Source organism: Humulus lupulus, chromosome X, assembly GCF_963169125.1.
Source record: "Humulus lupulus chromosome X, drHumLupu1.1, whole genome shotgun sequence".
Classification (NCBI taxonomy): Eukaryota; Viridiplantae; Streptophyta; class Magnoliopsida; order Rosales; family Cannabaceae; genus Humulus; species Humulus lupulus.
The window spans coordinates 87,906,746-87,920,667 of record NC_084802.1 but is presented as its reverse complement, the minus strand read 5'-3'; the positions used below and the strand labels follow the sequence as shown (position 1 = coordinate 87,920,667).

Below are 13,922 nucleotides of genomic sequence, written 5' to 3'. Positions count from 1 at the left end.
CTTTGCTGCCAATTCATAGACTCATGGCTTTCTTTTGGACTTAACTATATTCTTTTGCCCTACCTTTGACTTTGATACAAGCCACGTTCTAAAAGCACTAAACAGAGCAAAGAACAAAGGATTTTCTGATGTGTTGTATCTGGATTCAGTTGATAAGAGATATATAGAAGAGGCCTCTTCTTCTAATATTTTCACAGTCAAGGTAATATAATATAAAGAAGCCATTAATTTTATGTGTTGCTGCTCTTTACCATCATCAAAGAGATCCAGTTTATATTGCCACAACTTAATAATATATTTATTATTTATTTGTTGTTTTTGTTTTTCTTTTTGTTAAGGGAGATCTAATTTCAACCCCTGCAACAAACGGGACCATACTTTCAGGAGTTACTAGAAGAAGCATCATTGAGATTGCTCTTGACCATGGTTACAAGGTAATTAATTACTATAACATGTCCTTAAATAACCATTTTGATATCAAGTCCCAACTTTGATCTAGTGAAGGGTTCTGCTTGCTTTCTTTATGGGATTCTTCGATCTAATAAGTTGATAGTTTTGTTGATTGGATTAATGAGACTCAGATGCTATTGAAAATGAGGATGGCATCGAAACTCTTCCTTTTCCTTTTATATATATATATACACACACAGAATTCTCATTATTAGATACTAATAGAGAGAGAAAAGAAATCAACACAAAGGCTTGTGTGACCTCCTTTAGAAGAAGAAGATGAAGCTTAAGCAAGAGAGTTTCATACATTTTACTCCAAGGACCATGATCTAACTCCACCGTTGTCGTTTATGCCAACTCCTTCTTGGACTTGCAGGAGCTTGTTGAGATTTTAAGTGATGGATGGGCAAAAAAGTTATGAGAGAAACAAACGACAACAAAACTAAATGCGAAGGAAACAAAACGTCCAAGACATTAAAAGCAAAAAACGACATCAAAACGAAGTGAAAACGAGAATAAAATAAAGGCGGGCGATTGATAGGAGGAAAAAATTGACTGCAACTAGAAAGAACCAAAAAAAGAAAAAGAAAAAGAAAAAGAATAGAGAAATTCATTATATAATTTTTGTTAGACATACTTATAATGATTACAATTTTTTTTTCAAAACGTATATATGCTTATAGAATAGAGAAATTTCCAATACTAAGAATGAGTCATGATCACCGGATTTATTTTTGCCGGAAAGAATTATAAGTTGTTTGCTTATTATTTTTTAATTGTTATGTGTTTATGTAACTTGATTATACTTTATTGATCTCAGGTTAAAGAGTGTAACATTACAGTGGATGAATTGATGGAAGCAGATGAGGTATTTTGCCCGGGAACAGCTGTGGTTGTTGCTTCTGTTAGTTCTATTACATATCACAACAGAAGGTATTTCATATTTAGTGTTATTCATTTTTCAAAAAGTGAATTTACTCATTTGTTATCCTATCTTTTTTCAAAGTATCATTTTGGTACCTTCTGTTTTCAATAATACTTATATGGTACCCTGTATTTTAAAATTATACATATTTGATACCCTAGACTCAGAGTTGATAGATAAAATTTTGTCAATATGATCAAACTGTCATCAGTTATATGTAATTAAGTAATTAAATTTAAATTTGGAACTTACATAATTGACAGCAGTTTGATTAAATTAGTAAAATTTTATTAATTAAATTTGAGTTTAGGGTACTAAATATGTACGATTTTAAAATACAGGGTACCATATGAGTATTATTGAAAATATAGGGTACCAAAATGATACTTTGCAAAAACACAGTGTACCAAATGGTTACCTACCCTTTTCAAAAATACCATCTTCTTAATTCTAAATACTAACCCTTGCATATGAAAGTACTACATTTCTTTTTTCTGCCTAATTCTTTTGAAATTTGTTAATGTGAAGAGTTGGATTCAAAACCGGTTCTCAGACGGTATCTCATAAACTCTACACAACTCTCATCGGGATTCAAAGGGGTGTTATTGAGGATAAGAAGGGATGGATTGTTGAGATTGTTTAATATTTGATAATATAATTATATATACATATTTTGGATTACTCATCTAAAAAAATGTATATTCAATCTCTCAACTTGTTCAGAATTCAAATGAAACAGTTGATGATAAAAAGTGCCATAATTCCCATATCATATTTTCATTATTCATGTACATATTATTTAAGTTTACACTCTTTATTGTTGAAATTCCGTTTTTAGTAATTATCAGAATAATTAAACAATGAATTAATTAAAATGCGGAATGGTAATTAGTTGTTTACACAGAAAGCGATTCTGTCGGGACAGAATCCGAACTTGTCACGACAGAACTGAACACAAAAATAGGCAGTGCACAAATTAAAGAACACAGCGAATTTTTACAAGGTTCAGAAACCCTTTCGGATATCCTACTCCTTGGGGCCACGCTTAGAGAATAAGCCAATTAGTAAAGAAACAAAGTGTACAAAAGCATTGACTTAAACAATGTAAGACTCCCTCTTAAACTATTGCCGCAATCTTGTTGTACTCTTCTCTACGAATCTGGTTTGATGAAACGCTGATTCTCTTGAACTCCCTTCAAAGAACAGCGAGTGCACACTTCCTCCCGAAGTGAGACTTAGATCGAATCCTCTCCCGAAGATCCTTATGAACACGTTCACAATAGACACTATCTGTTTACAATGAACTAGATAGATATCCACAAGTACACTCAGCACTCTCACAAAGATTAAGGTGAACAAACTTAATCTCTACAAATAGACACTCTTCAAAATAGCATAACGATTACAAATATTCAAAATGGAAGAGACGAAATTTCCAAAGGCCTTGGCAAGGTATTTATAGGAAGGGAAATCGTCCAAGGCCATGATTTTCTGGTATCTTTGAAATCAATTTGCGAATTCCATTGATTTAGGAAAACAGCCAGCCAGATGGATTTTGTGTCGACAGAAAAGGAAACTGATGAGTCAGCAACGTAATCCGTTTTATCTGGCAGAACGAACATGGTCATTTCTCTTGACCATGTTCATTTTCGACACCTTCTTTATTTCCAGAAAGGACATAATCTCATATAATCCCTGAAAATAATCTCAAGATATTTGCACAATATATTTTTACCAAAAATTGATTATTTGAGATAAATAAGGCAACAAATATATTCACATTTAGAGATCTTTTCACATTACAAAATCAGCTGAAAATATTGCTAATAAAACCGAATATCAAAAGGAGATTTGCTACTGATTTTTCTTTAAACAATTAAAATATTTTGTCTAAATTAAAGTTAAGCCAAAAAAGGATTTTACAATCTCCCCCTTTGGCAACTTGATAGACAAGAATATTTTAAGTGTTTATTTTGAAAAGATCCTGCAAGACAAGATAGGTTAGAGCAAATAGCAAAATAGCATTGGATTGCTCCCCCTGCGAAAATTATCACAAATGTAACAAAGATCAAAAAATTATAGCATGACTCCCCCTGCGAATAGCAATTTTAAAATAGTATAAACTGATCAAAATGAACCACAATTACTCCCCCTTGTTGTCTAGCAAGAAGCCAAAGGAGAAACCCAAAAACAAAAAGACACTAAGAAAGCGTTCTTTTACAATTTATTAAAAAAAAGAAAAGAGCAAAATAAAACTAAATGGACTCAGTGGGAAGGACCGGCTGCAAAGTGAGACACCATGGTTGAGAGACAACTCTTGAGGCTGATCACTTCTGTTTGAACAGATTCCAGGGTGGCCTTGACACCAGTGAGTTCAGCAGCAACAGAATCAGCATCGCCAACCTTGAGAGCAATCCCTTTAGTTGCTTTAATAGATGATGGTTCCTTTTTGAGTTTGTAGTCTGCTCCGGCACTAGGAGGAGTCAAGATCTCATATTCCAAGCGAAGAGGCTTTTGAGAATCAAGCAACTTGTAGATCAAATGGGGAAACACCAAATATTGACCTTTCTTTTTGGCATTCCCTAAGGCAGTAATCTGGTCAAAAATGAGAGAGGCGAGATCAACTTGGAGACCAGTTCCGACTTTGTACAGAAAGAAGGCTGTGTCAAAGGTAATGGTGGAGGTATGAGTAGTGGGAATCCAGTTGGAGGTGGCAAATTTGTGAAGCACAACATAGTAATGAGTAAGGTCTATTACTTTGAGGACTGAGTGAGGTTCCCACACCATATTTTGTCCTACCAACTCCGAAAGCACCTTATCTTTGTTAAACTCCACAGCAACATTATCAACAGAAAGAGGCAAATTAAGAACCTTGGTAATTTCAACAACATTGAACAAATATCAATTCCCTCGGACATAAACTTGACCAAACATAAAAGACTTCCTATCAAACAGATCATCATTGAGATTGGCATAGAATTCTTGTACAACTCTAGGAACAAAACCATCCAGCCCGGTTAAAGAACCTAACCACCCTCGATCCTCAATATTTTTGATGACCCCAAACACTCTATGGGCCGAGAATGAAAATTTTTTCTCACAGATAAAATCACGATGCACATAATGCTTCATATTTTTCTCATTGTCATTGAAACAAAAATTCAGAGAGTGAGCCTTAAAGGAAGAACATGGAGATACTTTGGGACCCAAAGGAGACTTGGTGCGAATCTCAGGAATTTTCACTGGTTTCTTGCCCTTTGGTGAAACAGGAGGGTCCTCTGATGGGTCAGATTCATCTTCAGAGCCAACATTTTCCTCAAGAGAGGGGTCGTCTTCAAGGGGATCTTCATCAGAGGGTACACAGTCTGAAGAAGGGTCGGTTTCAAAAGAAGAACAAGGTGGAGGAATTTTCTTTACCTTTGACCTAAACTTGGAACGAGGAGTGGAACCCACGGGAGATGAAGCCTTTGGCGTAGAATCAGAAGGATCAGTCCCTTTGGAACGAGGAGATTTTTGAGAAGAAGAGACCTGGAACCAACCTTTGCTTTTCTTCTTGGGTGCAAGCACATCAGGTGACTCTGAGGAATCAGAATGAGGTTTGGCAGGATCACAGTCATGATCAGAGACATCCTCTGATGGAGAAGCTCGGCCTCTTTTGGAAGTCCCTGGGACAGAGGCGAGCGGAGCCGCCGATGAAGGAGGTTCAGTTGGAACTTTGGGGGCTTCAAGGTCCGGAATGACCACGGCTTTGCTCGTGGTGATGGAACCATCAATGTGGATGGGATGAGACAAGGTACACTTTCGAGCTTTCTTCTTGTTGAGGGATGGAGATGCAGTCAACGAACCAGCCACTGACTTGACAGACCGAGAGCCACTGCCTCTGGTTCTCACCATTGTTGCACGAGAATGAGAGAAAAACTGCCAAGGAAAAACAAAGAACCAAAAAGGAGAAGAAAGGAGACGGTTGAAGTATTGGGCCCAAGGAAATCCGAATATAAAGACAGAAAAAGGTAGGGATTTGATCTTTAATTCCTTTATTTGACAATTAAAAGGGATGAACACTTTTGGAAAGTACACACAAAATATCTCAATAATAACTGCCAACAATAGTGCACGACACAAATTGGGAAACAAGCCAAAAATGGAAACTTTTGATCTTAATAAAATATGAGATAAGGACAAAAACAATCAAGATACAACTTACCCTTTTTGACACATGCAGATTTGATTCCTCTCAAAAAGAAAAATATATATTATTATTTAATTATAAATATATATATTTTTATTTTTTTATATATTTTTTATTATATTATATTAAGTAGTAGAACCGAATGTACCAAAAAAAAAAAAAATCCCATTTTGATTAGTGTCCAATGTCTTCGTGCCCTTGCATGTGGAGAAAGAAACAATCATTATATCAAAACACATTTTTACTATAAGGTTTAGAAAATATATTTAATATAAATCATGCTTTTATTTTTCAAAATAAGTTATCACAAAACATTTATTCCAATCACAAAAAATATTTCACTCAAATCAATCAGTGTGTATGAGACTTACAAATTTTGCCCAACAGTGTATCTCAAGCATTTGTGTGTGATTGTGAAAGCAGAGATCATTGCCCTGTATGGAAATTTTTAGCCTTTTTCAGGGACATTGCCCTATGTGGCAATTGTTAGCCTTTTTCTCAATGAGTAACCAAATTAGACGCTTTCACACTACACTGAAGGCTTGTTTTTAACAGTGGTAGAGTATCTTCTACATAATTGTTAGTTACATAGTTCCAACTTACTCAAGGTTAAGCAAATTACACAACAGTGTAGGTAGCTCTATTCTAAGATGGAGCTTGAAATACTTTTCGAGGAACAAAAGCTCACACACAAGAACACAGATTGAATTGAAGAAATATTAATTGGAGGGACTATTTGTTTTTTTGAATTTTATTTTGAAGAAAAATAGCATGAAATAAATTAACTATAATTTCTAACCTAAAGTAAAAATATATTTTGACAACATGATTGAGACTTTTTCGGTGAGCAAGGACAAGGAGACATCACACAACTTTTTCAAGCACAGGGATAAGGTACAGCACAAAACAAATTAATTGGGACAAACCCCCAAGGATTTCCTGAGGGAATCAAACCTGACTGTATCAAGGGCTTTTGTAAAAATATCTGCAATCTGTTTGTCAGTCTCAATATATTCTAAGATCAAAGTTTTATTTTCAACAAGTTCCCTAATAAAATGATGACGAATGTCAATGTGTTTAGTGCGAGAGTGTTGGACAGGATTTTTTGAGATATTAATATCACTAGTGTTATCACAGAAAATAGTCAAGGTTTTAAGATCAAACCCATAATCTGTCATCATTTGTTTCATCCACAATAATTGCGTACAACAGCTTCCTGCAGCAATGTACTTGGCCTCAGCAGTAGACAGCGAGATTGAATTTTGTTTCTTGCTATGCCAAGAAACCAGATTGTTTCCCAGATAAAAACATCCCCCACTTGTACTCTTTCGGTCATCTGCATTGCCTGGCCAATCAGCATCACTAAAGCAAACAAGATTAGAGTTTGTTTCCTTTGAGTACCAAATTCCATATTCCTGAGTGCCATTTACATAACGGATAATTCGCTTTACAGCTGTCACATGTGATTCCATAGGATCTCCTTGATATCGAGCACATACCCCCACACTGTAGCTTATATCAGGACGACTGGCTGTGAGATACAGAAGACTTCCAATCATGCTTCTGTACAAGGTTGGATCAACCTTAACACCATTTTCATCCTTGGTAAGTTTGACTGTGGTTCCCATTGGTATTTTGGCGTGTTTGGCAGACTCCATCCCAAATTTCTTGACCAGATTTTTTGCATACTTACTTTGAGAGATGAAAGTTCCATCTTCTGACTGTTTGACTTGCAAACCTAGAAAATAGGTTAACTCATCTTCCATACTCATTTCAAACTCATTCGTCATTTGTTTGACAAATTCCTGCACTAAAGTGTTAGAAGTAGAGCCAAAAACAATATCATCAACATAGATTTGAGCAATGACAATATCAGAATCAACATTTTTGATGAAAAGAGTTTTATCTACTCCTCCTCTTTTATACCCATTTGAAACAAGGAATTGAGTCAATCTTTCATACCAAGCTCTAGGAGCCTGTTTCAGACCATAGAGAGCCTTTTTAAGTTGAAAAACATGATTAGGATTATGTGGATCTTCAAATCCTTTTGGTTGTTCAACAAATGCTTCCTCATTCAAATTTCCATTTAAAAATGCAGATTTAACATCCATTTGAAAAAGTTTGAATCCAACAACACAGGCAACAGCCAATAGCAATCTTATTGACTCAAGTCTTGCGACAAGGGCAAAAGTTTCATCAAAATCAACTCCTTTAATTTGAGTATACCCCTGAGCAACTAGTCTAGCTTTATTTCTTATTATTGTACCAAATTCATCAGTTTTGTTTTTGAAAATCCATTTGGTACCAATAACATTTGTATGATTTGGTCTAGGAACAAGAGTCCATACCTCATTTCTTGTGAATTGTTCCAATTCTTCTTGCATTGCTTTTATCCATGACTCATCATTCAGGGCTTCTTTCACATTTTTTGGTTCATAGATGGATGTAAAGCAAACGAACTGAACCAAATTCACATACCTTTTTCTTGTTACCATGCTTTCTTCAATATCACCAAGAATGAGATCTGAAGGATGATTCTTTTTTATTCTGGCAGAAGGTTCTCTCTGTATTGAATCTGTGATGATTTCTGGCCTTTCCTTTGTTGATCGATCGGACGATGTTGGAACAGATTTAGCTTCTGTTGTAACAGATTCGGTATGAGAGGGCACAACATCATCTTTTTTCACAGTAGGAGATTCTGTCTGAGAGGTTTCTGCAATAAACCTATCAATTTCTTCTTCATTGGAATATTCAGAAAAATCTTTTAAATCATCAACAACAACATTGGATGATTCCATTACAGTTTGAGTTCTCATGTTAAAAACACGATAAGCTCTACTATTCATAGAATATCCAAGAAACACTCCTATATCACTTTTTGAATCAAATTTTCCAATATTCTCACGATCTCTGAGAATATAGCATATGCATCCAAAAACATGAAAATAACTTACATTGGGCTTTTTACCTTTCCAAATTTCGTAGGGAGTTTTGAAAGTACCTGGCCTAAGAAAAACGCGATTGATTGTGTAGCAAGCAGTGAATATTGCTTCAGCCCACAATCGTTTGGAGAGTTTTTTACTGTTTAGCACTACTCTAGCCATCTCCTGCAAGGTTCTATTTTTTCTCTTAACAACCCCATTTTGTTCTGGAGTTTTGGGAGCTGAGAACTCATGAGAGATTCCTAGAGATTTACAGAAATCATCATAAACAGTATTCTCAAATTCTTTACCATGATCACTTCTAATTCTCACAATCTTGCCTATATTGCAATCTTTTTCAACTCTCAATTTAATGCACAGATTTTTGAAGGCATCAAACGTGTCTGATTTTTCCCTTAAGAAGTTAACCCAAGTAAAACGTGAGAAATCATCAACACACACAAAGATATACCTTTTTCCATTGATACTTTCAACTTGAATGGGACCCATAAGATCCATGTGCAAAAGTTCAAGAACTTTTGAAGTATTGATTCCCGTGACAGTTGTGTGGGAGTTTTTTAATTGTTTCCCCAACTGACATGGTTCACATTTACCTGCAGATTCTCTATCCAACTTGGCTAAACCACGAACTAATCCTGCACATGCAATTTTTTGAAATTTATATGACCCAGTTTCTCATGCCATAAATCAATGGTATTACTTATAGCGGAGTGACATGTGAGAGATGGCGAAAAAGTATAGCAATTATCAATGGATCTATATCCCTTCAATATACTCACGCCATTTTGATCAACAATATTGCAATCATCATGAGAAAAATTTACTGTGAAGCCTTGAACACAAATTTTACTTATACTAATTAAATTAGCCTTAAGTCCTTCAACAAGTAAAACATTTCTCAATTTTGGTAAACCATCAAGACTCAGAGTACCTTTTCCAAGAATATTACCTGACATACCATCACCAAATGTTACTCCACCACATTTCATAGATTTGAAATTGGTGAGTATATTTGCATCACCTGTCATATGTTTAGAGCATCCACTATCAAAATACCAAGAATTAGAAGCACGAGATTTATGACAAGTAAAAGCAGCAAGACAAGTTTTTCTTGCTTTTTCAACCCAAACAAATTTTGAAGGTTTTCTGACAACATGTTTTGTTTTACTATAATGATTTAAATAATTGTTTTTGAAAACATTCATCATAGTAAAACATCTGGGCCGGATGTGTCCTTTCACTCCACAGAAATGACATATTGGAATGAACCGATCTGTGTTGGGTCTTTTGAGAAAATTGGTCTGTTTAACAGATGTGGAAACAGATTTGCTTTTTGTCGCATCAACTGTGTGAGATGTACCTGCAGAAAGGTTAGTGGATGCAACAGAATGTATTCCAGATTTCACAAAAATGGTTTTTCCTTTTGATTTAAAACCATCAGATCCCAATCCAGAAAAATTACCAGCTTTTTGGCCTGCATCAATAACATCATCCAAAATCCTGGAATTTGGATTAAGCATTTTAACACCTTTAATCATGTGATTAATTTCATTTGCCAATCGCTTAATTTCACAATCTTTTACAATAATTTTTTCTTCAAGATTCTTCACAGTGTTTACAAGATCATCATTCTTTTCCTGTAAGAATTTATTATTGCTTGCCATTAAGCGATTATCAGAACAAACCCTTAACCATTGATCATACATATCTTTGTATGATTCTTTCAGAGAGTCCTCATCTAGATCAGACTCACTAGATTCACAATCAGAATTATCTTCCTATACAACATTGTTTAAACAAACAACCCTTTTATTATCCTGCAAATTTAGAGTTAATGCAGAAACAACAGAGGTTAAGGCAAGATTCAAGTTATCTTCCTCATCACTACTTTCAGAGTCCTGATCACTCCAAGTAGCTGCCATTACCTTTTTATTTTTCTTCAGAGTGTTGGCACATTCAGATTGAATATGACCAAATCCTTCACATTCCCTGCATTGCACGCCTCTTTTATTGTTATTGTCAAAAGGTCTAGAAAATTGATTACCTTTGGAAGATTTGAACGAGGATTTTTTGTTACCAATCTTTTTCATGTATTTTTGAAAATTTTTGGTCAACAAAGCCATTTTGTCTTCACTGTCATTTTCTTCTGAATCTTTTATTTTTGATGATTTGAGAGCAACTGATTTTTCTTTGGGAGCACTTGGATTTTCCTTTTGGCGAATTTGTTGATTGAGTTCAAACGTTCGCAATGAACCCATCAATTCCTCTACTTTCATTGTGTCGAGATCTTTTGCTTCTTCAATTGCTGTAAGCTTTGTTTGAAACCTGCCAAGAAGCACTCTAACAATTTTTCGAACTAATACATTATTTTCCAATTTTTCTCCCAATGCAAAATATTCATTAGCTATATCAGATAGTCTTTCATAGAATTCTGTGAGAGACTCAGTCTCTGTCATTCTAAGATTTTCAAATCTAGTAGTTAACATAACAAGCCTAGAACATTTTACATCAGCAGTTCCTTCAAATTGAGTTTGAAGGATTTCCCAAGCTTCTTTGGCAGATTCACACGAAGATATTAATTTTATGTAACCTTCACCAACGCCATTAAAGATAGCATGCAAAGCTTTGTTGTTATAACTGGATAATTTATCTTCAGCATCAGTCCATTTAATTTCAGATTTTACCTTTGTGACATCATCAGATTCAGACGGAGGTGTCCAACCGGTTAAGATTGATCTCCATGCCTTTTCTTCTTGTGATTTAATAAAGGCTCTCATCCTAACCTTCCAATAAGGATAGTTGGAATCATTCAACAAAGGAGGACGAGTTATAGATCCCCCTTCTACAAAGAAAGACATTTCACAAGGCACAAAACAAACGGAAAAATACAAGATCGCACTAAGAGTTTAGTGACCTGCTCTGATACCAATTGAAATTCCGTTTTTAGTAATTACCAGAATAATTAAACAATGAATTAATTAAAATGCGGAATGGTAATTAGTTGTTTACACAGAAAGCGATTCTGTCGGGACAGAATCCGAACTTGTCACGACAGAACTGAACACAAAAATAGACAGTGCAAAAATCAAAGAACACAACGAATTTTTACAAGATTCAGAAACCCTTTCGGATATCCTACTCCTTGGGGCCACACCCAGAGAATAAACCAATTAGTAAAGAAACAAAGTGTACAAAACAACGTAAGACTCCCTCTTAAACTATTGCCGCAATCTTGTTGTACTCTTCTCTACGATTCTGGTTTGATGAAACGCTGATTCTCTTGAACTCCCTTCAAAGAACAGCGAGTGCACACTTCCTCCCGAAGTGAGACTTAGATCGAATCCTCTCCTGAAGATCCTTATGAACACGTTCACAATAGACACTATCTATTTACAATGGACTAGATAGATATCCACAAGTACACTCAGCACTCTCACAAAGATTAAGGTGAACAAACTTAATCTCTACAAATAGACACTCTTCAAAATAGCATAACGATTACAAATATTCAAAATGGAAGAGATGAAATTTCCAAAGGCCTTGGCAAGGTATTTATAGGAAGGGAAATCATCCAAGGCCATGATTTTATAGTATCTTTGAAATCAATTTGCGAATTCCTTTGATTTAGGAAAACAGCCAGCCAGATGGATTCTGTGTCGACAGAAAAGGAAACTGATGAGTCAACAATGTAATCCGTTTTATCTGGCAGAACGAACATGGTCATTCCTCTTGACCATGTTCATTTTCGACACCTTCTTTATTTCCAGAAAGGACATAATCCCTGAAAATAATCTCAAGATAGTTGCACAATATATTTTTACCAAAAATTGATTATTTGAGATAAATAAGGCAACAAATATATTCACATTTAGAGATCTTTTCACATTACAAAATTAGCTGAAAATATTGCTAATAAAACCGAATATCAAAAGGAGATTTGCTACTGATTTTTCTTTAAACAATTAAAATATTTTGTCTAAATTAAAGTTTAGCCAAAAAAGGATTTTACAATTGTGAACTTATTATCTCCACATCGTGTTATATTTTGTTCCATAATTCGAACTATTCTATTTCAAATCTTCAATAATAATAATAATAATAACAAATAATCTTCGTATTATTCTATATTACTAATAAAGTAACAATTCAAATAACAATCCAAAGAAAAATTTAACACTTTAGAAAAATGAGAGTGTGTGACTAATTGGTCCATAAATATTGTACACATAATTTCTCATTATTCATTGTGATTTTCTCATTTTTTTAAACTAATTTTTGAATCAGTGCAATAAATTTATGATTGTTAATTTTGAATAAAATATGTAAAGAGAGAAATTGTAATGTGTGGGTTGGAGAATAGAAACAAGAAAAAAAAAAAAAGGTAATCCGAGGGTGCTTCCTAGCTTGGAGTGGCCTCCTTGGCCCTGGATTTTTCTAGGTAGGCCCAAAGTTCGAGAAATTTATAAATTTTTTGATAAATATGACATTTTTTATTTTGTGTATTTTATATGGTATTTTCTATTTTTTTTACTTTTTTTTATGGGATTTGTTTTCCTATAATTGTGTAATAATTTAGTAGTATATTTGATTATATAAGATTATTGTGGCTAATTTTAAAATTTTGTGAGGGTATTTCAATAATTATTGCTATTATCTTATTTGATTTGTTTTTACAAATATTGAAAAAGTTTTTTAATAATATTTTTTAAAAAATCACGCAAAAGTGGATTTCGTGCCTCTTCATTTCTACCATGTAGGCACTCGAGTACCTATAGCCTCCATTTTTTTCTAGCTTGCTTCTTTCGCATGCCTTATATTTCACCCATTCCATGTTCTCCTGTTCGTTAATCTTTCGTGTTCTTCAATCGATTCGTCTTCTTCATTTTCTTTTTAGGTTTTACTTTATATCAAGAGATTCTAACATTGTCGCTCGTGGATTTTTTCGTTGTCTTAGGTTGTTGTACGTGGTGAGTTCCTGGTTACATGGGTTACGTTTTTAATTAATTTTGTCTAATTTTATTAGATATTACTTTGGATCATCTGTTTTTCACTGTATCTTTTTGGCGGTTGTGGGTGGTTGATTTTGTATCACTGTTGATGGGGGGTTTTCGACTTTTAGACACGTTTTGATGGTTAGTTTTTTAGTGGGGAGGTTTTGGCGGTTCTTTTTTTTTTTCCAGTTTTTCCTTTTTGTTTTTAATCACGTTTTTGTTGATATGTTTTAAATGGGAAGTTTATGGTAGTTATTTTGATTATGTGCACTATATATATATATTTGTTTTTCACTTTGGATTTTGTTGTTTGTATTATACTTTTGCAGTGCATTTTTATTTTAAGTTCAATCAACACTGATGGAATAGTTGGAGTTAGTTCCTTGTGATCTTGATGCTGGAGTTGGTGAAGTTGGTGGTGCATA

At 34.4% G+C, this 13,922-nt stretch overlaps 1 protein-coding gene across 1 annotated transcript in view; it reads left to right on the top strand.

Annotated features, from left to right (window-relative positions):
• Positions 1-2,190, top strand: part of LOC133804672 (branched-chain amino acid aminotransferase 1, mitochondrial-like) — a 29,017-nt gene extending 26,827 nt beyond the window's left edge. Inside the window, exons 7-10 of the mRNA XM_062242816.1 lie at positions 88-202; positions 339-434; positions 1,271-1,383; positions 1,904-2,190. Of these exons, the coding sequence (XP_062098800.1) occupies positions 88-202; positions 339-434; positions 1,271-1,383; positions 1,904-2,018 (439 nt within the window). The 3' untranslated portion in view covers positions 2,019-2,190. The remainder of the gene's footprint in view (positions 1-87; positions 203-338; positions 435-1,270; positions 1,384-1,903) is intronic.
• The last annotated feature ends 11,732 nt before the right edge of the window (positions 2,191-13,922 follow it).